We start from the raw sequence: 26922 nt of genomic DNA on the forward strand, positions 1-26922 counted from the left end.
TCGTGGGAGCAAAGAAGACCCACAGTGAAAATAGGCCAAGCCCCATGGGCGTTGGTAGAGGGTAGGTAGAACACGAACAGCCTTGGCTCGGCTGACCCTCCGCACTGTCCTCCACAGAGGGAAAACTGGTCTCTTGGGACTCTATGGGAACTAGAGAAGAGACAGAAGCCATTCCCAGATCACAACTCACCTTCAGCCCATCGGGCCCCATGGGGCCAAGGTCTCCCTCAAGGCCTGGCTCTCCCTGGTAGAAAAAGACAGGGAGGTATTACTGGGTAAGGGTGCAAGGCCCCCCCCCGGGGGTGGGGGTGGGGTCAGGAACCCATGGGTTCTCAGGAGTTGAACAAGTGGATGTTTGGGGGACAGAGTATCATAAACCAAACACCTAGGTTCATGGGTTAGACTGGGGAAGCCAGTGTGGTTTGGGAGGTGAACACAGGTTCTGACAAAGGCTAACCTCAGCATCAATGTTTGTGTGACCTCAAGCAGAATCTTGTCTCTAAAGGTGCCTGCTTCTTATCTGGAAAACATGGCTGACCCCGGATGGGTGGTAGCCACCTGAGACCTCCTTCAGGAGCTGGAGTAAGTGCTCCTGGAGCCCTGTTCTCCTACAAGGAATGAAAGCCAGCTCATGGACTTCTGTGGGCAAGTTTGAGAAAGATGCTAAAAATGCAAGGGCTCATCTAGCACCCCTGCTGGTCCTCCTGGCTCTAGAAAGGCCCCAGTTCTCCAAACAGCTGTCAGCCTAAAAATTGCATCTCCCTCGGGTTTTACAATTCAGAGATGTCTAGAGTCAGAGTTAGGAGGAGAGCCAGATCGGCAGCTGCAGGGATAGCAAAGGGTGACAAATGAGTAAATCCTGCTCCTTTTGTACCCATAACAGACATCAATAATCAATCTACCCGAACACCATTAGTCAGGCCTTCCGCTACTCATTCAGTGTTCCCACCCAGACTGTGAGAAAGATGTCTGACACACAGTGGGCGTTAGGGGAGTGCATGTCTGCCTAACTTATTGCGCCTAGATGGATGGGGCTTCAGGACCTTTCTTAACACAGCCTTTGAAGCAGACTCAAGTGACAAGCTTGGTGGCCACACACGGCTAGTTTTTCTAGACTCTGAGCTCTCATATTCTCTTCTGCCCTGGGACCTTCCTCTCTCCCTGGCCTTTTTCTGGAGTCTCTGGACTCGGCATGGGGAGTGTGAAGTATCATAAAGAAGACAAGATGGAAAATGTGGAGGTTAGGTGAGGACCTGGCCTGAAGAGTGATTGCGTGAACTCTCCTCGCTCTTGACCTTTCCTGCCCATCTGTAAGGTGCCAAGGATCCTTGCTGTGTCCTTACATGGCCCAGAGGTCCACATTCAGGTAGGGGCACAGAGGTAGACAAGGGAGTCTCATGGGGCTTGTTAGAACAAGGAAATCATGTGGGCTTCTTCGGGGAAATGGCAGCTAACTGCAGAACAGTTCTTGAAGAAACATTTGAAGGGAGGCATTTGGAGGCTAAACGCTTCTGAAAGCCCCAGGTTAATCCAAGGAAAGTTGATTTCTCAACTGCGGGCCTTGCTAATGGTCCTCTAAGCCATCACAGGACAGCAAGTGCAGTGTGGAGGCCAGCCCTGAGGCCGGAGTGCTCACAGAGATGCCCTGGGGTTGAGCCACACGCTTCTCCTGCCCACTGCTCACAACTGACTGGGAGCTGTTGAAGGAAAATCTACTTCACTTACCCGCTGCCCAATGAGGCCCTGCTCCCCAGGGGGGCCCAGAGGTCCAAGGTCACCCTAGGAAAAGGTAAACAAAAGCTGTGTGTGTAAGGCAGCCTCAGCCTCCCAGCCAGCTGTTCTTACTTCCAATGTTGACTAGGACTAGAGAAGCTGGGGAAAGTTACTTCTTGAGAACAATAAAGAAATTCCAACAACACATCAGCCCAAACCCCTGCTCCGAGTAAGTCCTGGCCATGGATTCTCCACCACTAGGCAGCAGGACCACCTCCACCCTCACCCACCACCACCATCACTACCAGCACCCAGAACACCAAAACCGCCATCGCCATCACAGTCAGCATTCCAATCACTACCATCCCAACCGGCATCTCTATATTACCACCACCATCACCGTAAGCACCATTACCATTACAAACAGCAGACCACTCTCATCATCACCACATACCCACTACTGCCGCCATGATTACTACCATCACTGCATGGCCGCCACCTCCACCATTGCTAGCATCCTCGCCATCAGAAACCCCACCACCGCGGAATCTCATCGTCACCATCTGATGTGGGAAGTCCTGTGTATGTGTCACTTTTATTGATTAATGAATAAAGCTGTTTCATCCAGTGGATTAGCAGAACAGAACAAGGCAGAAATTCCAAGCAGACAGAAGAAAGAAGGCAGAGTCAGAGAGACATCATGTAACAGCCACCGAAGGGGACCTACGCCTGGAAACTTTACTGGTAAACCACGAGCCTCGTGGCAAAATATAAAATAATGGAAATGGGTTGAGATACAAGAGCTAGCTAGCAATACACTTAAGTGATTGGCCAAGCAGTGATTTCATTAATACAGTTTCTGTGTAACTATTTTGGGTCGGCCGGGAAATGAATGTGCAGCCTCCACCAACAGATTGGCATACCAATGTGGTTGACTATATCCATATAAAACCTGAGAGAGCTTTAAAAAAGAATTCTAGACACACACACACAAACAAACAAACAAAACAAAAACAAAAAACAGAGTTAAGCAAGGCTTCTTGGTAGCCAGCATTTTTGCTTGTTTATTTGTTTGTTTGTTTGTTTGTTTTAGACAGGCTCTGTTTGCTGGTGGCAAGCAGGAGCACCAAAGCTCCTTAAGAGAAGTCTTCCTGATTCAGCATTAGCAGCAAAAACCATGCTGCGGCTTCCTGGTTCGCCAGCACAAATGGCTCTGACTCTTTCAGGAGGTCCAGCTACAGAGCACTTAAATGGGGTTTGTGGGCCCGGGTGCTTGTGTGCCCGCTCAGGATTTGTAGCTGAGACCATGCCCGTGGCTCAGCGCCCCCTGCATGGGCAGGCAGCAGGATCAAGTGTGCTAGGAGTGCACAGGCAGGAGAGTGTGGCTGATTCCTGTCATCATACACAGAGATGTTTCCAGGTGGCACACTGAGCTGCATGGCAGATTCAACTTTTACTCAGATAAAAAGGGTTTATATGTTACACGGTGCTTCCCAGAGTTGAGGTGGTGAGGATGGCAGTCTCAGAGGCAGTGAACATGCCTCCACCACGTTGAACAGGTGGGGCCAATTGGCAGGGCTGCAGAGTTGGTCCTAGCCATGCCTGCTTATCATTTGGAACAAAAAGCGCTCCTGGTCAAAAAATAATTACAGATATGCAATAAAGACAAATTCAAACAAAAATAAACCTCTAAATAGGTCACAATGTTGGATAAATGTACATATGCTTGAGAGAGAGAAAAGAGTATAGAGTTATATATACTCTTTGCCTCCACCAACAAACATCACTGCATCACCACCATCACTGTTACTACGTCATCACTCTCATCACCACTGCAACACCATCATCATTATCATTGTATCACCACCATCACTGCATCACCATCACTGCATCACCATCATCACTGCATCACTACTGTCACAAACACCATCACCACATCACCATCACATCACCATCACTGCATCACCATCATTGTGTCACCTCCAGCACATCACTGCAACACCACCATCACCATCACCGCATCACCATCACTGCATCATCACCATCACTGCATCACATCACTGTGTCACCTCCAGCACATCACTGTGTCACCTCCATCACCATCACTGTATCACCATCACTGCACCACCACCATCACCATCACTGCGTCACCACCATCACTGCATCATCACCACCACCATCACCGTCACTGCATCACCGCCATCACCATCACTGCATCACCGCCATCACCATCACTGCATCACTGTCACTGCATCACCGAATCACCACAATCACCAAACCACCACCACCACCATCACCATCACTGCATCACCACCATCACCATCACTGCGTCACTGCCATCACCATCACTGCATCACTGTCACTGCATCACCACAATCACCATACTACCACCATCGCCATCACTGCATCACCGCCATCACCATCACTGCATCACCACCATCACCATCACTGCATCACCACCATCACCATCACTGCATCACCATCACTGCGTCATCACCATCACTGTCATTGTATCACCACTATCAACATCACTGCATCATCATCACCACCATCACTGTCACTGCATCACCACCATCACCATCACTGCATCACCATCACTACATCACCGCCATCACCATCACTACATCACCACCATTACATCACTGCATCACTGCCATCACCATCACTGCATCACTGTCACTACATCACTGCATCACCACCATCACCACAGCACCACCATCACCATCACTGCATCACCACCATCACCATCACAGCATCACCATCACTGTGTCATCACCATCACTGCATCACCACCATCACCATCACTGCACCACCACTGTCACTGCCATCATTGCCACAGGTGCTGCTCATGCTGTTCTAAACACATTTCATGCAAATGAACCGGCCCTTGGCAGAACCCTGAATAAACAGTGTCGTCTTTCAGAAACTAGCCCCAGTGACATACTCAGGGCTAAAGTGGGCAGCATGGCTAGGGAAGCCTGGGCTGTAGGCAGTTCTGCTGAACATCATGTTTCCTCTTCTTTGAGATTTGGTAAGAAACTAAACAAGGAGGAAGCCAGAATGCCTGTACCCCGCCCCTGAAGGCCTCCAAAGAGCACCCTCATGGGGATTTGCATGCCATGCTCCCCGCTGGTGTCTGGACCCTAGGAACAAGAGCTTGGGGCCCCAACCCAGCCCTGATTGGAACAAGCCAGTCCAATACAGTTTACATGTGGGTGGCACTTCATACCTAGGTGGCTTTCTTTATTGCCTGAGGAAAGGAGGCAGAGCTGAGCCCAGGCCAGTAGCTCCAGGCCTGGTTCAGCTCTCTTAGAGTGACAGCACTGCAGTCCCTTGGCAGGTGCTCCCGGGCTCTCGGGTCTGCAGGGCGAGCAGGGCTAGCAGGGTCCTCCAACAGCAGAAGCGGAATGGGATGGGATGGGAGCTCCCTAGGGCCAGGGATCAACAGGTGCCTTCACCTGTGCTGAAGTTCTGATGTATCAGGGAGACCGGGAGGGGAAAATGTCCCAATGGGGGAACGAGACAGGTGCCAGAGAAAACATAGCTGGGCAGGTGACAGTGCAGAGGCTCTGTCCTGGATGGGGACTCTGCTGTGACCACCCCCTCGCCAGGACAGAGACCCCATTATCCCAAGCACAAGAAAGGCCTGTTTCTCCTCCAGGGAGAGGACGAGGCTGCCAGCTTGGAACTGGTGTCAACAAGTCATTTTCCCATCTTTCATCTTGTCTCACCTTCATTCCAGAGTCCCCAGGAAGGCCAGGCTCTCCCTCTGCACCCGGCGGACCCTGCAAGAAAAAGTCAAGTCTCATCTGGAACAAGGGACGGCGCTTCAGGTGAGCAAAGGCCCACAAAGAGCAAGGGACATGCTCAGGTCACACAACAGGGAGGACAGAGGTGGGCTTAGGCAGCAGCTTCCGATTCTTGGCAAAACTGTGTGTTTTGGTGCAGGTTGGCAGAGCCTCACACTACCCAGCAGCTGCTGGACCTTCTGCCTGCCCATGAGTGTGGTTTTACCACACAGGAGCCCTTGGCAGACATACGAGGAAAGTCCAAGATCTGCATGGGGTTGTGGGGAGGCCAACGATGGGGCAAGCCTTGGCTTCCCCCGCTTTTTCCTGACACTGGGCCAAGGTGCTGAGTGTGGGAAGGGGACCCCCAGCAGGCTGGGTCTCTGTTCATGATTCTGTACCAGGGTGCAGTCTCAAGCAAGGCAGAAGGTAGGTCGGTCCCCCAGGAAGCATGTGACGCAGGCTCCCAGCCCCTCACCACATGCCCTGTAGGGTCACCACCCTCTACTCTGCAACACCAGCCTGACCATCTCTGCAGACCAGAGCAGGGATCAAGCATCAGGTGGGACTGCTGACCAGGAGGATTGCAATGCCCCAGTAGCAGTAGAGGACAAACCAGGGCTCCTTGTCACTCACCTTGGGTCCCATCTCTCCTGGAGGACCAACTGGCCCCTGAGGTCCCTGAGAGCCCTGGAGACAGACAGATGTACAGACAGTTAGGGGAAGGCACCCTGGACTCCCACATGTGGGGAGCTATGGGGGGTGGGTCATACAGACTGGCATGGTACCCGAAAGAGAGGACACTCACCCTTACCTCCAACCATATACAGTTGCTCCTCACCCATTTCCATCAAACTGTACCCCAGCACTGCTGCGCCCCACCTTTGTTACAATGCAAACTGAGTCCTCTCCTGTTCTGCCCTCCCCAACTACTCCTAACTACCCCAACTACCCCTAACTACCCCAACTACCCCTAACTACCCCAACTACCCCCAACTACCCCTTTAACTACCTCCAACCTCTAACTACCCCCAACTACCCCTAACTACCCCAACTACCTCTAACTACCCCAACTACCCCTTTAACTACCCCAACTACCCCTTTAACTACCCCAACTACCCCTAACTACCTCCAACTACTTCTACTACCCCAACTACCCCTTTAACTACCTCCAACCTCTAACTACCCCTAACTACCCCTAACTACCCCCAACCTCTACCCCCAACTACCCCTAACTACCCCTAACTACCCCTAACTACCCCTAACTACCCCCAACCTCTACCCCCAACTACCCCCAACCTCTAACTACCCCCAACTACCCCTAACTACCCCCAACTACCTCTAACTACCCCCAGCTATCCCTAACTACTCCAACTATCCCTAACTACCCCAACTACCCCTAACTCTCCCAACTGCCCCTAACTACCCCCAACTACCTCTAACTACTCCCAACTACCCCTAACTACCCCCAACTTTCCCTCGTCATCCAGGGTTCAAAGGCTCTTCCAGATCTCCAGCTGTCTGGCTCCCTGCAGCCTCCCTGGGGACACCTAGAATCTCTGCCTCCCCAAACCCACACCTTGGGACATCTTCTGAAGGACAAGCCATGTGTCAATGGCTTCCCTTATCTCCTCCCATACTTCACAAGGTCCTTTTCCCCACCTTCCTTCTGCCTTTCTGGGTGCTAAGTGCCCACTCTATACATTCCTTGGGCTGTTTTCACCATCCTCCCACAAGGGTGAATCAGCCATCCCCTTTAGTAACAAACCCAGTGGTCAAGCAAGCCAAGACGGGACTCACACCAGAACTCAGGGTCCAGCCAAGACTCGACTCACACCAGAACTCAGGGCCCAGAGAAGACTCGACTCACACCAGAACTCAGGGTCCAGCCAAGACTCAACTCACACCAGAACTCAGGGCCCAGCCAAGACTCAACTCACACCAGAACTCAGGGCCCAGAGAAGACTCGACTCACACCAGAACTCAGGGTCCAGCCAACACTAGACTCACACCAGCATGCAGGGTCAAGCTCTCCATCCTTGCAGGCCATGCCTAGCCTTGTCTTTTCCTCCCCTTCCCATCTATCTACCTAACCAACAGTCCCTGCTACAGTCAGACGGTGAGAGAACTTCCAGGGCAGAGGAGAGGGGGAGAGGCAGAGAGAGATGGGGAGATATGGGAGGAGAGAGAGAGAGAGAGAGAGAGAGAGAGAGAGAGAGAGAGAGAGGAGAATAGACACTTACCGGTTCTCCTGAGAGGCCCTTGGCACCTGAAGGGCCTGAGGGGCCAGGGATGCCCTGTGGAAAGGCAGGTGACCTTAATCTCTTAGAGCTTCTCCATTAAGCCCATCCCCTTGACCTTAGGCTAGTTCTATGGTGTGTCCAGGTTCCGTGCTTATAGCTGAGATGAGGCCACAGGGCACCTGGGGATTCCCACGAAGGTCTAAAACTCACGGTGATCTTTCCACCTGCCCCCGAAGCCCCAGCTTGAGAAGTCCAGAATGGACATTACTTACACGGAAGCCTCTTGCACCTGAGTGGCCTCGCTCACCAGCTGCACCCTGGGAACACAATGGACATTATTAGAGGCATGGGTCACAACAAATGGAGGAAGGACAAGGGACTTGTCACATACCTGTTGTCCAGGCTGGCCAGGTCTGCCCCGAGATCCCACACGGCCCTGTGAGGAGCAGAGCATGGGAGGTGGGAGATGGGCTCATGAGGACACTTTCAGAGAGGAGAGGACCTCCGAGGCCTCATGGGGACACTTTCAGAGAGGAGAGCACCTCAGAGGTCAGATGTCCTACCCAACACACTGCCTGTGGGCATACCTAAGATTTGCCAAGGGGATGGCTGCCACAGTCACCACGGAAGGGAACTGCAGAGCTATGTAACAATGGCCTTCCTTTGCTTTCATTGTCTGGGCTCCAGGAGGCTGGGCCGTGACAGAATGAGTTGCTGGGAACATGCCCTGACTTCTTCTAGGGTCTCTCTGCTACTTTAGGGGGCCAGGGGCAAGAGGGAAACCCCAGCGGGAAGTCTGTACCTTCAGGCCCTTGGACCCTTGCTCCCCAGCTGGTCCATCAGGTCCTCGAGGGCCCTGGAAAAGAAGAAGACTCCAGCACAGGGAACTGGACAGCAGGGGTCTCCCTTGGGCTGTGAACCAGGAGAGTGAGCGTGCCTCAAGCCTCTGGATTTCCCTGTTCCTCCCCTTCCACACACAGCCACGGCTTGGATGGCTCTTCAAAGACCTGGGAGAATCAGCTAGAGACCCTAAATGCAATGGCTGTATGGGTCATTCTGTCTAAAGTGTCCTGGGTGCCACCAACCAGCCTGTTTCCAGATGTAGAGGCTGCTTTAGCAGGGAAGCCTGTGGCCATGCTCCCACAGTGGGCCTCAGTTTACTGCCTCTTTCTCCTTCACTACCCCACAACCTGGTTTTAGGGAGATGCAGGCAGGAGGGGTGGGGCATCCCAGGTCACAGGTGGAGCTGGGCCCGAGAGATACTCCTGGTTTGGGGCTCTGTGTGTGGCACAAGCTCACACCTCCCTGGAAGGGCACAGTCCTTGAAGTGGAGGCTCAGAGGCCTGATTCACACAGCACACTGATGACCCTGCCTGAGATCCAAGCCTTTTTAGGAGAAAAGCAGCAGACACAGTCACAGAGAAAGACAAACGGACATGGAGCTGCCTGTGGCCAGCAAGTAACAGGGGGCCAGAACTGGAGCCCAAGCCAGCAAGGTGCCTGTTAATCCCCCTGTGGTTAGCAGGTAAAGGGGTGGGCAGAACTGGAGCCCAAGCCAGAGAGGTCGCCACTCATCTGGACGGGAGTATACTCCCTGCCACAGAAGGTATCACGCCAGGACCTCTAGGCTTGCCTTCCAAGAAGGCTGTCCATGGAGTGGGCTGTCCATGGGCACAAAGTCTGGAAGCCAGGGTTGAGGCATAGAGAAAGAGGAGCCATACCTCCTGTCAGGGGGAGGGAAGAGACAGTGGCTACCAGCCACCTTGGCTGTGCCCTGTTATAGAGGGATATGGTACTTGGTAGCCTGTTCTGAAGGTCCTCCAGCTACCCTCCTTCCCTTGTGGCCTGGGAGGGCCTTCCTATGATAGGAAGCCTAGGGTCCAGTTCAGGGGGTGTCTTAAAACCAGACCCTGCAGGATGAGAATGGTATCAGAACCCACATGGCACGTAGGAAGTGGCTTGGACAACCTCCACCATCTTGTTTCCTCTCCAAGGAGGCCACATGCCCTGGCACCTTCACACCAGTAGGTAGGAGATCACTCCACTTACCCCTTAACTGCAAAGGAGACTAGATTCAGTGTGTCTGAGAGGCAGATTCTCGGGGTAAAATCTCTGCTCTACCACTTCCCAGCTGTGTAGCCCGAGGCAAGCGTCATAACCTGTCTGTGTTGGCATTTTCTGAGGGAAACAGCACTTCCCTGGCAGGGTGGTACCAAGAGTCAAATACATGGCAGACAACACAAAGCATTGGCGAATACCCCTGGCTACTGTACTCAGACCTGTATTCAACCTCTGTGGTTTCCCGCTACGCTCAGCGGCTAGCTTTGGGTGTGCACCCTGTGTCTGCCTCACGAGGCCAGGCAGGGCGTAGGCCTGCCCTATTGGCCCAGGTGTCTGCCTCCAGTGGTATCTCACACAGTAGGAGTGGCGGCCCAGTCAGGGAAGGATGGCTGGGCTCAGCTTCCAGCATCAGATTCTGGATGTGCCTGGCCACTGGCCCGTGCTACAGGAACTTCACGGCTCAGAGTGAGGCAGGCAACAGGAGCAGAAGCGTTCTCACTTACCCGGCGTCCCTTGGCGCCCCTCATGCCTGGTGGACCTCGAGATCCTGGAGGGCCCTGTGGGGAGGAGAGGGCAGTTAGAAGCAATGGTGGGGGAGGGAAACCAGCTGTCGTAGAGCTCAGAAGTAGGCACTCTGGCTTGCTAGGAGAAGCTCCCGGCAAGTGACAACCCTGAGACTGACTAAGTGCCTGTCTGGGTGAGCAGGGACTCCCTGGACAAACCATTTTCCTATCTCACAGTCACCTGTGAGAGGAGATGGTGATGTGTGTGGCAAGCGTCTCCTCTAATCCCTGTGTCCTTTCTCTCCTGAAGGTGGACTCGAGGTCTGTTCCTCATCCCCACCTAAACCCACGCACAGCCCTAGATAGGTGTCCACTACCCCAGGCATTAAGAGCCCTGAGGATGGAGGAGGAGTCTGTGAGGTCAGAGTGGGACAGACAGGGGAGAGGCAGAGACCAAGGGGCAGGACTGGACTAGGTGTAGTGGCTCACACCTCTAATTCATACCCTAGGGTTGTTGAGGCAGGACAGTTGCCACAAGTTAAAGACCTGCCTAATTCAGTCTCTTAAACTGTGGCCCGAGAGTCCATTGGGCTCACATAACGAATGTGGAGGCTGAGAAAGTAATTGGCAATACTTAGAGGTTTCTGAATGTATAAAATGAACCAAAAATGAATTTAAAATCAAACAGATTGTGAATGAGAGGTATTTTTTGACTGTGCTCACCTGTGTTGCATTGTGTGACCACACAACACACACACTCTGCTCTACAAACACCTGTGTTGCATTGTGTGACCACACAACACATACTCCGCTCTACAAACGCCTGTGCTGCATTGTGTGACCACACAAAACACACACTCTGCACTACACATGCCTGTGTTGCATTGTGTGACCACACAACACACACACACTCCGCACTACACACATCTGTGTTGCATTGTGTGACCACACAACACACACTCCGCTCTACAAACGCCTGTGCTGCATTGTGTGACCACACAAAACACACACTCTGCACTACACATGCCTGTGTTGCATTGTGTGACCACACAACACACACACACTCCGCACTACACACATCTGTGTTGCATTGTGTGACCACACAACACACACTCCGCTCTACAAACGCCTGTGCTGCATTGTGTGACCACACAAAACACACACTCTGCACTACACATGCCTGTGTTGCATTGTGTGACCACACAACACACACACACTCCACACTACACACATCTGTGTTGCATTGTGTGACCACACAGCATATACTCTGCACTACACACGCCTGTGTTGCATTGTGTGACCACACAACACACACGCTCCGCACTACACACACCTGTGTTGCATTGTGTGACCACACAACACACCGCACTACACACGCCTACAATGCCTGGGCTCGACTGCCTGTTCTGAACTGCAGTGCTTTTACTGTTTCCTGCCCTTACAGAAATGGAACGCTTCAATAAAGGAAAACAAAGACTTCAAATGTTTTCCTACCACCATCTTCAGCACAGAAGTATCAAATTAGCATATCCTAGATTGTATTAGGATTTTGATTTTTAAAATGGCTTTGTTGACTTGAGTTCCCCTAAAAACAAACCATTCAGTGAATCTGACTTGGAGTTAGAACAGCATTCCCAGCAGTTTCTGAATGGCTCCAAACACACTCCTGCCATTTTTATTACATATTTATGCAAAGCAGAATTTTCAGCATTGGTGATTAAATTTAAAACATCTGACAATACCTCTGCAAAGCAGTGAGGATGCCTGAGGAACGGCAGTATCAAACAGTCAGCCAAGCTGTAGAAGTGAGTGAGTGCTGCCGTGTTGGTGGGATGCAAGCTGTCATACTTAACGATGGTGAAATGACTCAGGTGCCAAAGGTGCTCAGAGAGAATCTCTGGATGACGTAATATCCATGGCTATTCACCTGTCGAGCTATTTTATATACCTATATACCCAGCGTTGCATAAAAGCTTCTAGGGTGAGGACTCATGAATGCAAACTGCTTAAGACTCTCTGGCCTCTGTGCCAGCCAGCCAGACCCTGTGATGGAAGCAGGAGCCCTCTCAGAGAGGGGCAGCCGCACCCTACTCTGGATCCCAGTGAGAAGCCAGATCCTCCCTGCTGCTCCCACAAACCTGAGGTGCAGACATAGCTGCTGTCCTCCACAGACACAGTCTACCACTGCTGGGGCTTGAAGTGAGAGCCTGCACGCAGCCTGACCCCGTGAGAGCCAGTGGGGCAGCCCAGGCTCGTATAGTAAGAAGGCAGACCTGGCAGGCAGTTGGTGGGGACAGGGACAGCCTGAGTAAGACAGTCTGTTTTCTAGAATATTCTCTCAGAAGGCATGTAGCACATTCTCTGAGGCCCCAAGAGACAGGTTCCACATGGATAAGCTAAACTCTTCAAAGGATCCAAGCACCACAGCAGGACCCAGTTCCGGGCCACTAGCTGTGAGGTCTCGGGCAATCATCTCACCTTAGTGAGCCTCAGTGTCCTCATCGATGTCCCTCACCCCTACAGGACCCTATAGGGTCCTCAGCAGGCCCAAGGTCCTTCCCACCTGCCTCCCTAGACCTAGGTGTGGGGCTGGGGCTGAGTTCAGAGTACAGAGTGAAGATGTTAATGGGAAAATGTTCATCAGATGTGCACACAATTAGCAGAAATGGTATCCAACAGTAGATTCCATCCCTGTGGCAAGCATTGTATCACACAGTAGCTGGTGCCATCTATGAGATGGGCACACAATTAGCAGGAATGATATCCAACGGTAGACGCCATCCCTGTGACAAACATTGTATCACACCAGTAGCTGGTGCCATCTATGAGAGGCTCGGGCATAACAGCACACGGAATATTAGCTGATTCTTGCCACGATGGTGATGGTAGCATGATGCTGACTGACAGGTGGGGAAACTGAGGCAGAGGAGGCCTCATGTGTGGAGGTGCACACAGACATGTGTGCATGCATGTGTGCAAACCAGAGGTCAGTTCTGGATTTCCTCCTCCCCACCTTGTTATTGTGAGACAGGGTCTCTCACTGAATCTGGAGCGTGATAACTCCGCTAGGCTGGCAGGTCAGCAAGCCCCTCAGAACCTCCTGTTTCCACCTCCCTACAGCCGGGGAGGTGGCACAGGTGCTCACCACACCTAGCTGAAGTCCTAGTGTTTGCCCAGCAAGCACTTTACCAGATGAACCATCTCCCCAGGCCCAGAGGGAAGAATTTGGTGGCAGACCCTAAGCACTGCTGGGCTCAGGCTTCAGTTCTGAACACGGGACTGCGGCTGGACCCCTGGGCTGAAAACCATTCTCCGCCTCCATCTCCTTTCCATCAAAGTGCCAGTCCCGAATTCCTAGGCAGTTGTGGCTTTTCCCTCTCATGATCAGGGCAGAAAACAAACAAAAGCAACCAACTAACCAAGCAAACAAACAAAACCACATGTGACTGTGACCTCCAGAGGTGGCTCTGCCCAGGGACACCTTTCCACCGGCTCAAAGGACTGTGGAGGGGGGACACAACCAAGCTGCTCCCGCGTTCCCCTGTACAGAGCCTCAGCCCCGCCCTGTCCCATCTGCACTCTCACAACATTCTCTAGATTTCACAAGAACGAAATATAGGCTCAGGGAAGAGGTTCTGTCTGGGAGCCCACCCAGGTCTGAGACTTGAGGTCTGGACTCGATGGGTTTGTGCTTAGGAGAGATGAAAGTTTTATTTACCCGGGATCCAGGCTCTCCAGGGCTCCCAATACCACCTGGCATTCCGGGATGGCCCTGCCAAGGAGGAAGAAAGATGTAGAGTCAGCTGGGGAAGGTGCCATATCCCCTTCAGCTCTGTGACAGGGGATCAGCTCCAACCCAGGACAAGGAGGTCAAAAGCCAAGCCTGGCCAGGGATTCAGAGAGATGGCCTCCTGGGTGTCTGGAGCATATGGTCTGTGAAGGGAACGAGACTGACCCCTGAGGATATGCCAGGAGAGGAGAGAGGATGCAGATGTACTCCTTACCATCAGCCCCTTGGGTCCAGGTGCACCTGGGGGTCCCATCACTCCACGGTCTCCCTGTGTAGGAGACAGCAAGGCACATAGGTCATGGCTGGGGCTCAGCGGCTGTGGGACTCTCTGGGGACAGGGACCCAAAGGGAGTGAGGAGCTTGACAATGGTCTATGGACTCATTCTCAGCTCATTCACATCATCAGGTAAGTAAGTTTCAGTGGCAGAAAACCTCAGCCTTCTCTGACAGAGCAATAGCACACGTCCCTGGGCCAGGATCGTCCCGGTGAAGGATGCAATAATTGCATCACCTCTTTGATCCTGGCCCATGTCACGTGGTTCTCATTAGGCCTGGCACCCCGGGACTGGGCTTGCTAAATGGACATCCTCCTGGTCTGCTCACGGACATCCTCCTCCCCGATGGTACACCAGATAATCAGACATCACTCATGTCCTCTGGACCAATTCAAACAGGTTGCAAAGTCAGAGGCAGCAGGCAAGGCCACAGCCATCCTGTCTCGGTTTCTGCAAGGTCTATTCCTCCTCTTCAGGTAAAAAGCAGTTAAGAACCCACTGTGTCCTGACACTACTATGCATGAAACCATGAGAAGAAGATACAAATCAATTCCCATAACGCAAAATACCCGACATGGCAGGGGATGATGGGGACCTCTAGAAAAATGCATCCTGGACCAGGTATGGGTGGCAGGTGTTGGGGTACAGTGCTAGACCCTGTCATAGGGGATGTGACCAGCTGGTGATGAAGGAAAAAGATTACCTTTGAAGGACCCCGACAAGTGACCCAGGCAGAAAGGACATGGGTGGATGGGCACGGGAAGAGGAAACCCACCCAAAGCCAGGGTCCATAGGTGAGGAAGGACGTGAGAAACTTAAGCAATAGAACCGGAGTTGGCTTTGATGCTGTGGGATGGATACATAAGCTGAGAGCACTGGGGGCAGGGGAGGGGCTCCGGTAGAGACTCTGCAGCTTTGGTGATGGTTACCTACTCTGAAACAGTGTGAAGGGGCAGGAGGAGAGTGGGAGGCAGGTGGAGACCAGATGGTCTAGGAAATGAGGAAGAGGGACGTACGTGAGTCTGCAAGGCCAGGAGGCCCCAAGACAGACAAGGGAAGCCACAGACTTCTACTTGGCTGAGGGGCTGAGTTGGCAAAGTGTGGCCTCCGGGATGGACCAGGGTTCTAATCCCAGCTCTGTCATTTATAATACGGGTGGCCTTGGGCCAGCCACCGCTCCTGCTGTCAGATGGAGCTTCCAGGGGCTATGGAGGCACTGGAGGCACTGTCCACTGAAGAATTACCCCAACCACTGCTACGGGAACTGGGTGATGCCAGTAGGCAGCTCCAGGCCAGCATCAACTGATGGCCACACCAAAGTCTGGTTGTGCTTATGGGTGAAGACAAGGACAGGGACATAGGCTCTTGGAGAGCAAGGGATGCCAGAACCAGAGGGAGGTGGTGCAGTCTCCGCAGCTCACTGGCCCACTGGCTCTTCTCTGGATGGAAAAATGCAAGCTCTGAGGGTTTGCCTCTGTGGTGCTCACTTACCTTCTCTCCCACGATTCCAGGCTCCCCGACCAGACCAATGAATCCCATAAGTCCCTGGGGAGGACACAAGAAAAACTAGTGAATCTGTGGGCACGCTGAGTCTCCTCTGAGGCCCAGCCCTCCCACACTCACCCCCAACCCAAGCTGCATCCGGTGACTGTACAGCTGGGGCTGCCGCGGGAGGGCATGGCCTCTGCCGTTTCTCCCCACTGCTCCACCAGATGGTTCAGATTTGAGAACCAAACGGTGGGGCTGCTGCCAGCAACCCTGGGAGCCGAGCATTCTTCCCGTGCCAGAAGCAGGCTGGGATCCCTACACATTTGGAGAACCATAGTGGGGGAGATGAGCTGGGAAGAGGTCATCTGTTTCCATCTTTGAGGGCTCTGGGACTGTTACAGAGACAAACAAACTTGTTGACTGAGACAGGAACACCCTAACCATCTACACTAGAGACAGGGTGGAATTTGGGAAGGGGAGGTTTCCACTGAAGGGCTTCTCTTTGCTGAAAGCACATGCGCTCAGACATATAGATATAAACACATGAACAAAAAGGCACCCAGATACACCCAGATAGACACACATATACAAAGACACATACACAATGCACACAGAGACACACAGATACGCATAGATATGCACATACAAAGGCACATACAAACATGCATAAAGACATACTTACACACACAAGCACACAGATACACATAGACACACATGCACAAAGACAAACACAGATACACATGCACACAGACACAGATACAGATGACACACACATGCACAGAGACAAACACACATGCACACAAATACACACAGATACACATAGACATGCAGATACACAGAATTATACATACAGAGAAATATGCACATGGACACGAACATGTACACACACACACACACACACGTGTGTGCATACATATCTCCTTTGGATCTCTTTAACCCTACTTTGTGCCGGGTCCCAGAGGCTGCTCTTAGTGGTCTCGCTGCCGCCCTGAGCAGGTAAGGGTGCACATGGCTAGGGCAGGTAAATAGCCAAGAGTTCCAAGGAGGTGGAGCACTGGCTGGAACCCACTTCCTTCTGTTGAGACGCATACTCAGCGGGTTTATGCATGGGTCAGGAGGGCTTTAAGAAGTTTTAGGAGATCCCAGATATACGCCAGGCATTTCCCTAAGAATTAGGACATACGGGGACGGGTGGGTTTGTCCTGTGAAATCTGTTCCCTGTGCCGAACTTCTGAGCAAAGTGAGGTGAGACCCAGTGTTGTTAACAGCACAGAGGAGCTGGAAAGCCAGGCTACCTGCTGGGGCGCTGGGAGGGAGAGAGCACTGCTCAGCACACAAAGCCTGTTCTTCCTTCCCTGAAGACGGCTGCTCCCAGGGGCCATGAGTGTGGTGGCAGCCAAGGGGGTGGAGCTGGGGATTCAGATGATTCACCTCCCAGCACAGGGGACAGCAAAGGACGTACTGACTGAGTGGACCAGCATCATTGCCACCCACAGGATAGTCTCCTGGCCTGTCTCTGCCCAGGGGCTCTTTCCGAGGTGGTGTGAAGGGCTACGGTACGAGCTATGGGCCATGGATAGTATGTCATGGAGGACCCTTGGCAACACCTAAAAAAAGCGTGGGTATGAGAGCTCATGTCATAATCCTACTACTTGTGAAGCTGAGACCGGAGCATAATCTCGAGTTTGGGTCCAGCCTGAGCTGTGTAGAAAGTACCAGGACAGGCAGGGATACTTCAAAACCAAACAATCCAATGATATGTTTCCATCAATATGTTTCAATAATGTATCGATTACATATATAATTATATATAATATAATATATATAAATATAATTCAATAATAAATAAATCAGGCTATTTCTAAGGTGACAGTGGCATGTACTCACCTAGCCCTGTGTGTGGAACTCTATGTCACTCATACTCAGATTCCAGGTTTATGGAACCTGAACACATTGGTCTGTCTACATGGATCAATGAGATTGACAAGAATAAAGGTTCCTCCAATCTCCTAATAGCTCTGACTGTTCAAGACCCAGATGCTTTTCAAGGGGCACAGGGTTAGGACAGCTTCCTACCAGGAGGCACCCAGACACGTAAATGGTACCAGGGAAGGGAATGAGCCTGGCTCTGTGGAAAGGGACCTGCCTGATGGGTCTCAAGAAAGGAATTTCATGGCTACTTTAAATTTGTTATTTGTCAGGACCTAGAAGACAGAAGCCGACAATAAGAAGCCAGATGGATCTGAGTAAGAGATGTCCTCACACCATGCCCTCCAGAGTCCCTCCATGGTGTGCTCCCCTTGTGGGGAGGGCTTTGATCTGGCAGGATGTCAACTGGAAAACAGTAGTCTCAGAGGCTCCAGGCTTTCACCTGATGGGGGAGCAGAGAATCAGCTCTTAAAGCCAGGGCACAGCTGCTCCTCTCTAGCTGGTAAGATACAGCGGCACCTCGCACCTTCTCACAGCGTTCTGCTGGTCATGGGCTGCTTGCTTCTGAGAATCAGACACCACTCTGGGTAGGAGCTGATATGCTCATTGTCCTTGGGGGCTCACACCTTGTCCCCAGCACCCAGGACAGGGCCTGACAAAAAGTCTGTGCTCACTGGTAGATAAACACGAGAGTTCTGGGGATGGTAGCACTTGGGATCCAGAGTCTCTCAGAGTCAGAGTCAGTTATGAGTTACGCTACTGCCTATGAGATCTTGGTTGGACAAGCTATTTAATTTCTCAGGGCCTCAACTGTCTAATTTTCCAGATGGGAGTGCTAACAGCTCCCATCGCAGGACTGCTGGGGGACCGCAGACACTTGTGTCGAGTGTTTGGCGTAGAGCCTGCTACCTCATGGGTGCGCAATAAATGAAGCTGTTACTGTGATTACAAGCAGGGCCTGTGGTGTGAGCCCGGGGGATCTCTCCCGGGGAGCCCGTGCTTCTGCACAAAACAGAAAACGTTACCCGTTTGCTGTGGCCACATGGAGAGGAGATGGTGTTGCTGTAGGCCTTACAGCTAGTGCAGGAACCAGTGCTGATCTCAGCTCAGATGCCCTTCGGCCACAGTCTGTGACTGCCGCTAGACCCACAGCTAGCTGGGGGCTCTGCTGTCCCAGTGAGCCACGGCTATTCCAGGCAAGGTGTCTAACCCCTCTTGGCCCAGCTCAGACACTACCCCTTTTGAACATACTGTTGATCCCATTTTTCCTCCCAAGTTTGTGACCCAAATTGCCAGTATGGGCCAGAATCCAGGGTTTCTTAACCTGGGGATTCTGTAAGCCTCTATGGATGGAAGTGTCCAGGAACTTGAATAGAAAAAAATACTATATATACCATAGTATATGTATATATGGTGTATATATAGTATATGTGTGTATACACACACACATATACACACACATTGCCCTCTCATCAAAATGTTGTGTTTTCTTTAAATACTATGTATGCAGTGTATGCAACCAGTCTAGGAGTATCAAACATCTGTGAGTGACCATCTGGTTATATGTCACTATAACCAATCCTACACAGATGTCAAAACATCATTACATTTTAATATGGAAGTCACTGACTGCTAGGTATCAATTCAGAAGTCGATCCATGTTCTATATGTATCTCAGTATAATTGGCTGTCTTAGAATCATTCACTTTTAACTTTATCCACTTGAATCTACTCAAAGAAGTGGGAGGGGTCTTCGGGCTTCCATAGCCTAGCAAAGGTATCTAACGCAAGAAGACGATCAGGGCTCTGGAAAAATAAATGATTTCCAAGGATCCTGGTGTCCTAATGGTCTAGGGTTCTAAGTATCTGTTTCCCCAGGCCAATCATTAGCATAACTATGAACTTGAATTTGCTGTTTTTTTCCAGTCAGGAAATACATGGAGGCAGCAGCAGCCTTCCCGAGCTCCTGGCTTCCCACAGAATGTGCTCGAATGGCACTGGAAAGATTTCAGACATGTTGACCTCCCCCACTTTAATTCCTATCTTTCTCTCAGCAGATGTCACAGGCTTGTGAGGAAGCCTGTCACACACGAGTCTCTTGCCATGGATGGCACTTCTAGGCACAACTGAATACTTTTGAGCCCTGCTACTCTTTCTCCTCCAAACTTGAAGAAGTCCCTCCCAAGGAACCTAGAGGGCTGGAAAGTATCCCCCCAACTCTACCTGTGAGCCTTGAAGCTAAGCCCAAGGAGGCATTGAAGCCTGGAGGAAGGCCCCAAGGTCACCATCTCCACAGCACCCAGAAGCGCTGCTCTCACTGGTAGAGAAGGGTGATGAGCTACAAACTCCCTCCAGCTGACTAGTGGCCACCTTCCTTCTGTAGACCTTGCTCCTGCTTCCCAGCTGCCTGGAGCCTCTGGTTTGAGTTTTACCTTCTTTACAACTCAGGGTGGCCTGGATTTTGAGCCTCTGGAGAGCAGATCTATTTCTCTAGCTAAGTGAACACAGTCATTTTGAGGAACTCTCTGATTTAACCCCAGTTCTAGGAGGTGAAATCACATTGAGCAAATGCACCAAAAATTTTTGCATTCAAGAGTCAGGCCTTAGGAAGGAACCGTGTTAGTCAGGGACCTCTCTTTCTTGAGAGTGTGAGAGGCCTGGCTCTGGTATGTTACCAGCCCAAGGACTGTGTGAGCGCCTAGCAATGGGCTTGGCATAAGTAGTTGACACCATCCCTGACTTACCTGTTCACCCACAGGCCCTGGCCGTCCAGGATCCCCAGGTTCTCCCTGTAAAGGAACATAGAAAAGGGAAAGTCAGGACAGGAGACGGGACATGGAAATCACTGAGGAAGTAGTCAGGGCCAAGTGGCCTTAGGTGTCATTGGTGAGGCTGAACTGGAAGTCCCATCTCCAGACTTTGGCTTTGAAGAATCCAAATGGTTAGCAACAACCAAAGAGTGCCCCCCAACACTGCACTCATCCACTCCCCCATCCTGCTGCTCCCCAACACTGCGGTCATCCACTCCCCCCATCCCGCTGCCCCCCAACACTGCACTCATCCACTCCCCCATCCTGCTGCCCCCCAACACTGCACTCATCCACTCCCCCATCCTGCTGCCCCCCAACACTGCACTCATCCACTCCCCCCATCCTGCTGCTCCCCAACACTGCGGTCATCCACTCCCCCATCCCACTGCCCCCCAACACTGCACTCATCCACTCCCCCATCCCACTGCCCCCCAACACTGCACTCATCCACTCCCCCATCCCACTGCCCCCCAACACTGCACTCATCCACTCCCCCATCCTGCTGCCCCCCAACACTGCACTCATCCACTCCCCCCATCCCACTGCCCCCCAACACTGCACTCATCCACTCCCCCATCCCGCTGCCCCCCAACACTGCACTCATCCACTCCCCCATCCTGCTGCCCCCCAACACTGCACTCATCCACTCCCCCATCCCACTGCCCCCCAACACTGCAGTCATCCACTCCCCCATCCCGCTGCCCCCCAACACTGCAGTCATCCACTCCCCCATCCCACTGCCCCCCAACACTGCACTCATCCACTCCCCCATCCTGCCCCCCAACACTGCAGTCATCCACTCCCCATATCCTGCTGCCCCCCAACACTGCACTCATCCACTTCCCCCATCCTGCTGCCCCCCAACACTGCAGTCATCCACTCCCCCTATCCTGCTGCTCCCCAACACTGCACTCATCTACTCCCCCATCCTGCTGCCCCCCAACACTGCAGTCATCCACTCCCCCATCCTGCTGCCCCCCAACACTGCACTCATCCACTCCCCCCATCCTGCTGCTCCCCAACACTGCACTCATCCACTCCCCCATCCCACTGCCCCCCAACACTGCAGTCATCCACTCCCCCATCCTGCTGCCCCCCAACACTGCACTCATCCACTCCCCCCATCCTGCTGCTCCCCAACACTGCACTCATCCACTCCCCCATCCTGCTGCCCCCCAACACTGCACTCATCCACTCCCCCATCCTGCTGCTCCCCAACACTGCACTCATCCACTCCCCCCATCCTGCTGCCCCCCAACACTGCAGTCATCTACTCCCATATCCTGCTGCCCCCCAACACTGCACTCATCCACTCCCCCCATCCTGCTGCTCCCCAACACTGCACTCATCCACTCCCTCTGAGCAAGGTTCCCGAGCACCTTGACTCCTGTGGAACCTCAAGCAACCTGGCTCATTTTGTTAGGGTGGGAACTAAGGCCCAGAGAATTGGAAGGATTGCGTGAGGTCACAGAGCCTGCTAGAAGGAGGGCTAGAATTGGGACCTTCGTCAACCTGACTGTGGCCCATTCCATGCAGGGTGCCCACTGCAGGTAGAGCTGGGAATGCAGGAAAAGATCACTAGGAAACTAACTTCCACCCTGCAAGCTTTGTGACCAGCACAGATAGCCTTGAGAGTCCTGTCTCTGTGCTGGGCTCAGTCCCCCAGCTTCTAGTACTTGGCCTCGTATGGCTTTGCCTGGCAGCTGCGATCTCTGCTGGACAGATCTTACTCTAGAGGTGGCCATAGCAGCCACAGTCTCTCCATAGGATGAGTAGATCAGTGGTCATCAGCTGCCCCGGAACGAGTCTGCCCTGATGTGTCACCTTTCGCCTAACAAGTATCCGAGGGACTGTCGCAAGGTCTCGGAGGGCAGGACACATGATCGCAGAGGGCTTGGAGAGAAAATACAGCTCATGTACCCTAACCATCGTCTCGCCCTCCCCTCGGTTCCTCCCCAAATGTCATTCACACACACTGGCAGGGCCAGTCCACTGTGGGGGGACCACCCCTAAGCTGGTGGCCCTGAGTTCTAAAAGAAAGCAGACTAAGCAAGGCACAAAGAGAAAGCCAGTAAACAGGATCCCTCCAAGGCTTCTGCATCAGCTCCTGCCTCCAGGTTCCTGTCCTGTGTGAGTTCTTGTCCTGGCTTCCTTCTGTGATGAACAGTGATGTGGAAGAGTAAGCCAGATAAACCCTGTCCTCCCCAAGGAGCTCTTGGTCGGGGTGATTCCTCACAGTAACAGTGACAAAGACATTCTCTGAACTAGGTTTCCCTCAGGCATTTGTCACTTATAAGAAAGGTAGCCACTCCCTCCCTGGGGTCAGAAAAGACCCATTAACAAACACTACTTAGATATTGCACACCAGGGGCTATACAGAGGCCTCGAGAAGAAAACAGATATCTTTTACTCCGGTTAAGCACTGTCTGTCTCTTGCTTCTGCTCAGTATAGGAAGAAGGCAGGTACCACCCCTGCTCAAGCCCCCATTCACAGCCTGCCCCTGAGTGTCTGCACTGTACCCCACATTCACAGCCTGCCCTCGAGTGTCTGCACTGTACCCTGCATTCATAGCCCCCTGAGTGTCTGCACTGTACCCTACATTCACAGCCCCCCAAGTGTCTGCACTGTACCCCGCATTCACAGCCTGCCCTCGAGTGTCCGCATTGTACCCTGCATTCATAGCCCCCCGAGTGTCTGCACTGTACCCCGCATTCACAGCCCCCGAGTGTCTGCACTGTACCCCGCATTCACAGCCTGCCCCCGAGTGTCTGCACTGTACCCCGCATTCACAGCCTGCCCCCGAGTGTCTGCACTGTACCCTGCATTCACAGCCTGCCCCCGAGTGTCTGCACTGTACCCTGCATTCATAGCCCCCCGAGAGTCTGCACTGTACCCTGCATTCACAGCCCAACCCCGAGTGTCTGCACTGTACCCCGCATTCACAGTCCACCCCCGAGTGTCTACCTGTACCCCGTTACTTGACAACTCCGGCTGTTGGACACTGTGGCTATATCTACTGTTTTTCCCTCTTCTGTTACCAACATCCTGGGATGAATATGGACCACTTTTTTCTCCCACTTCACTAGTCATGAAATTCAGGGCTTGTCCTGGGGCTTTATATGTCTGACTCGCCCCTCTCCCTCCACCACCACCCCAGGGAGGCCCACATCTCCTCACCTTTGAACCATCCGGGCCAGGCTTCCCAGGAAACCCTTTCCTTCCAGGCTGACCCTGCAACAGACAGGCACATGAAAGGGGCCAGCAGGGACAGTGCTGAGGGACGCTGGAGATCTGCAGAAGTCCAGCAGACAGAGGAACAGTGATATAGAGATCCAGTGTCAGCAGGCATCCAAAGAAACTCAAAGATGGTCTCCAGCTGTGTGGCCTCAGCATTGCTTCCCCAGTCCCTGGGCTGAGCTGTCGTAAGTAGGGACAATGACCCCTGCCTGCTTTTTATGGGAGAGGACAGGGAGAGGTTGGGCAGAGGACATGGGCACAGGGTGATGCAGACTTCCAGACATGGTCAGAGAACTCTGAGATTCCAGGGACTCCTTTGGGAGCGTCAGGTGGGAAAGTCTGCTTCAAAGTGGCCATGAGATGTCATCTGCCTTCACCAGAGTCTGTGTGACACATGGTACCATCACTCTCAAGTGAGAACCCAGATGACCTCACCAGAGTGACACTCACACTTTGCTTCAGGAAGCACAGTGATTGTGGACACACACACACACACACACACACAAAAAGATTTCTGCCTATGAGAAGCAGGCTTATCATTAGTTTCCACTGAATTAATAAGCACATGTAGAGTGTGTTGGTTTTAACTATTCACATATTCACAATAAGATGTGACTCACACTAGCAAATGCTCTTGGGTACCTCATCCTTTCCGAGTATAAAGAGATACTGAGATCGGAAGCCTTGTGGACTGCCAGCCAACACCGTCGCGGTGGCACAGACTGCCGGCCAGCACTGCCACCGGCAGCACAGGTGGGCAGGTGGTATGCAAGGAAGTTGGAAGCTGGGGAAAGAATGTGTCCCTAGGTTCTGGGCATCCACACCACATCCTAGCTATGGGACCCAGGACCGGACCTTCCACTTTTGCAGCCTCTGATATAATTGTTTATCTCTGATCTAACAGCAATGTGAGAGGAAAAAATCTATAAAGAAACAGCCACATAGAACCCAACAGAGTCAAGCAGGCAGTTAAGGCCACCAACACTCGCCCTCAGTATCTCGTGTTCTTTGACTGGCCAGAGGCCTCCCTGCTGGCTGCCCTGCATGTGCCCACTAGCTCAGTTCCAAGAAGTCTCACCTCCTCTTGGTCAGCAACACTCACCTCCAAGCCAGGGACTCCTGGTGGCCCCACAGGTCCTTCATCTCCCTGGAGCAGAAGAACACAGAAGAAAGACAAAGGAGAAAATTAAATGGGGTTCTGGGAGAGCCTGTGCTGTGAGGAGAGATAGGTGCACAGTGTGTAGAGTCCTCACAGGTGGGTGGAGCGCCCGGCTCAGAGTCTGTCTCCACAGTGTCCCGGGTGTCTGGTGAATGAGTGAAGGCCTCATAAGCATAAAGCGTGGCTTTGCCTGGACGGCTACATGAGCAGACAGAGGCCTGGGTTGCAATGTCTCTCTCTTCTCTCCCTTCTATTCTATTCCTAGCTATGACTCTCCAGCCCCCCGCAGGTCACAGTACCCTCCAGGTTGATCCTCTTGGCAAGCCCGGGCCTGACCACAGGGCCCTCAAAGCAACCCTGTAGCAAGTATCTCCAGCTCCCAACTCCCACAGCGACTCCTGGGGCCAGCCCTGGGACTCTGCCAGACCCACACCCAGCTCAGGGAAAGGATCGCATCATCAAAGGCTTGCTGTGGTTGCTCCTTCTCCCTGAGCTGTGCACCACGATGCCCAGCAAGGCTGAGGGCCTCGTGTACGAGCAAAAGCCAGGCTGCCTGTGGAAGGCCCAACAGGCCCGAGGCCAGCTCCTTCCCACCAGGTGCAGGTGAACTCTGCTGACATCCTAGCTGGGTAAGGCATGGCATTCCCATGATGCCCAGTGTCTCCCAGGAGTGTATCTGAGAATAGCATAGGATCTGAGCATGGACTCTGGACTGAGGCACACCTGGGTTCTAGCCAAGGCCCTGATGCTACTAACATAGGGCCTGGCAGTCATTTCCCTCCCTGGATCTCCAAGGACTGACTTCTAAGAAGGGGCTGACATTTCCTATCCTCCCACATAAACTGTGACAGGTGTGGAAGGAAGTCACTTATCCCACCAGGTCAGAGAAGAGTCACAGGCAGGGTTGTAATGGAACAGAGGCTCTGGTGACGAATCTGGAGTGGCCCTGGCTTCAGCAAGGCTTTGCCACCCTGGACAGAGACAGCTGGGTGCTGGGACAGGCTAGAGAAGGCAAAGAGGGACAGGAGGAGACAGAGGCATCTCACCTCAGCTCCCAGCTGCCCAGGCGGTCCAGGAAGGCCTCGGGCTCCAGGCTTACCCTGGGGAAAGAGAACAGAAAGAGTCTCAGAGGTAGCACCTCCATCTGATGTCGGCAGCCAAATTGGGCCGTGAGATCTCTTCAGGCAAGGACCTTAGGCAGGAGAGAACTCACCTTCATGCCTTCAGGACCATTGTCCCCTGGGGGGCCAATGTCTCCAGGGAAACCCTGTGGGAAAGCAGAGAGCTAAGTCATCTGGGCTGCCTGGCAGGTGCCTCCCAACCGTGTGCCACGGGTGTCCACCCCACCACTGCTGCCATGTGACCCGAGGTAGTTCAGATACTTGATCCCTTCTCTTCAGCCCCCAAGTCTGACCTTGCAGAGTGGCTGAGAAAACAGAGAAGGAACTGAGTGTAACACTGGGAGGAGGAGTCAGAGACAGGAAGATAAAGAGTTCAAGGTCATCCTTAGTTATATATCAAGTTCAAAGACAGTCTGCTGCTTGAGCTGTGTGGAGCAAGAGGTGGGGGAACAGAGATACAAAAGACCATCCAGGAACGTGTGAAGGCTGTCACACATGGTCATCTGACTCAGAGAATGGAGTTCCAGGCTCTGGGAACAGTGAACCCTGAGTCAGCTGCCTGGCCTGAGAAGACTTACCCATGAGCCACATTCATTCCGTGGGCCATGACGTGCCACATTGGTTGTGCAGAGTCAACTGTTGACATCCTTAATCATGGCCTCCTATCAGAAGCTAGACTTCCTAAGATCCCTGCCCAGAGTACTGGACTCTGCATCACACTCCCATGCTGGCCCGCAGCTTTGAGGGCCTATCCCGCTGGGTGACTGTGCTCCGGACAGCTTAAGGCTGGAGCAGAGAGGCCCT

At 52.7% G+C, this 26922-nt stretch overlaps 1 protein-coding gene across 7 annotated transcripts in view; it reads right to left on the reverse strand.

Moving 5' to 3' along the window:
- Positions 1 to 26922, reverse strand: part of Col27a1 (collagen type XXVII alpha 1 chain) — a 118120-nt gene that overhangs the window by 26995 nt on the left and 64203 nt on the right. For all 7 annotated transcript variants that reach the window (XR_009057966.1, XR_009057967.1, XM_057783559.1 and 4 more), the window contains 17 exons: positions 26211 to 26264; positions 26044 to 26097; positions 24941 to 24985; positions 23779 to 23832; positions 20535 to 20579; positions 15865 to 15918; positions 14313 to 14366; positions 14027 to 14080; positions 10309 to 10362; positions 8547 to 8600; positions 8136 to 8180; positions 8017 to 8061; positions 7745 to 7798; positions 6138 to 6191; positions 5445 to 5498; positions 1726 to 1779; positions 191 to 244 (listed from right to left, as the gene is read on the reverse strand). Coding sequence is in view for 5 of the 7 variants with exons in the window: in XM_057783559.1 (XP_057639542.1) it covers positions 191 to 244; positions 1726 to 1779; positions 5445 to 5498; positions 6138 to 6191; positions 7745 to 7798; positions 8017 to 8061; positions 8136 to 8180; positions 8547 to 8600; positions 10309 to 10362; positions 14027 to 14080; positions 14313 to 14366; positions 15865 to 15918; positions 20535 to 20579; positions 23779 to 23832; positions 24941 to 24985; positions 26044 to 26097; positions 26211 to 26264 (882 nt within the window). In the remaining 2 variants the exon portion in view is untranslated. The remainder of the gene's footprint in view (positions 1 to 190; positions 245 to 1725; positions 1780 to 5444; positions 5499 to 6137; positions 6192 to 7744; positions 7799 to 8016; positions 8062 to 8135; positions 8181 to 8546; positions 8601 to 10308; positions 10363 to 14026; positions 14081 to 14312; positions 14367 to 15864; positions 15919 to 20534; positions 20580 to 23778; positions 23833 to 24940; positions 24986 to 26043; positions 26098 to 26210; positions 26265 to 26922) is intronic.

This window comes from Chionomys nivalis, chromosome 11 (genome assembly GCF_950005125.1).
Source record: "Chionomys nivalis chromosome 11, mChiNiv1.1, whole genome shotgun sequence".
NCBI classification, from domain to species: domain Eukaryota; kingdom Metazoa; phylum Chordata; class Mammalia; order Rodentia; family Cricetidae; genus Chionomys; species Chionomys nivalis.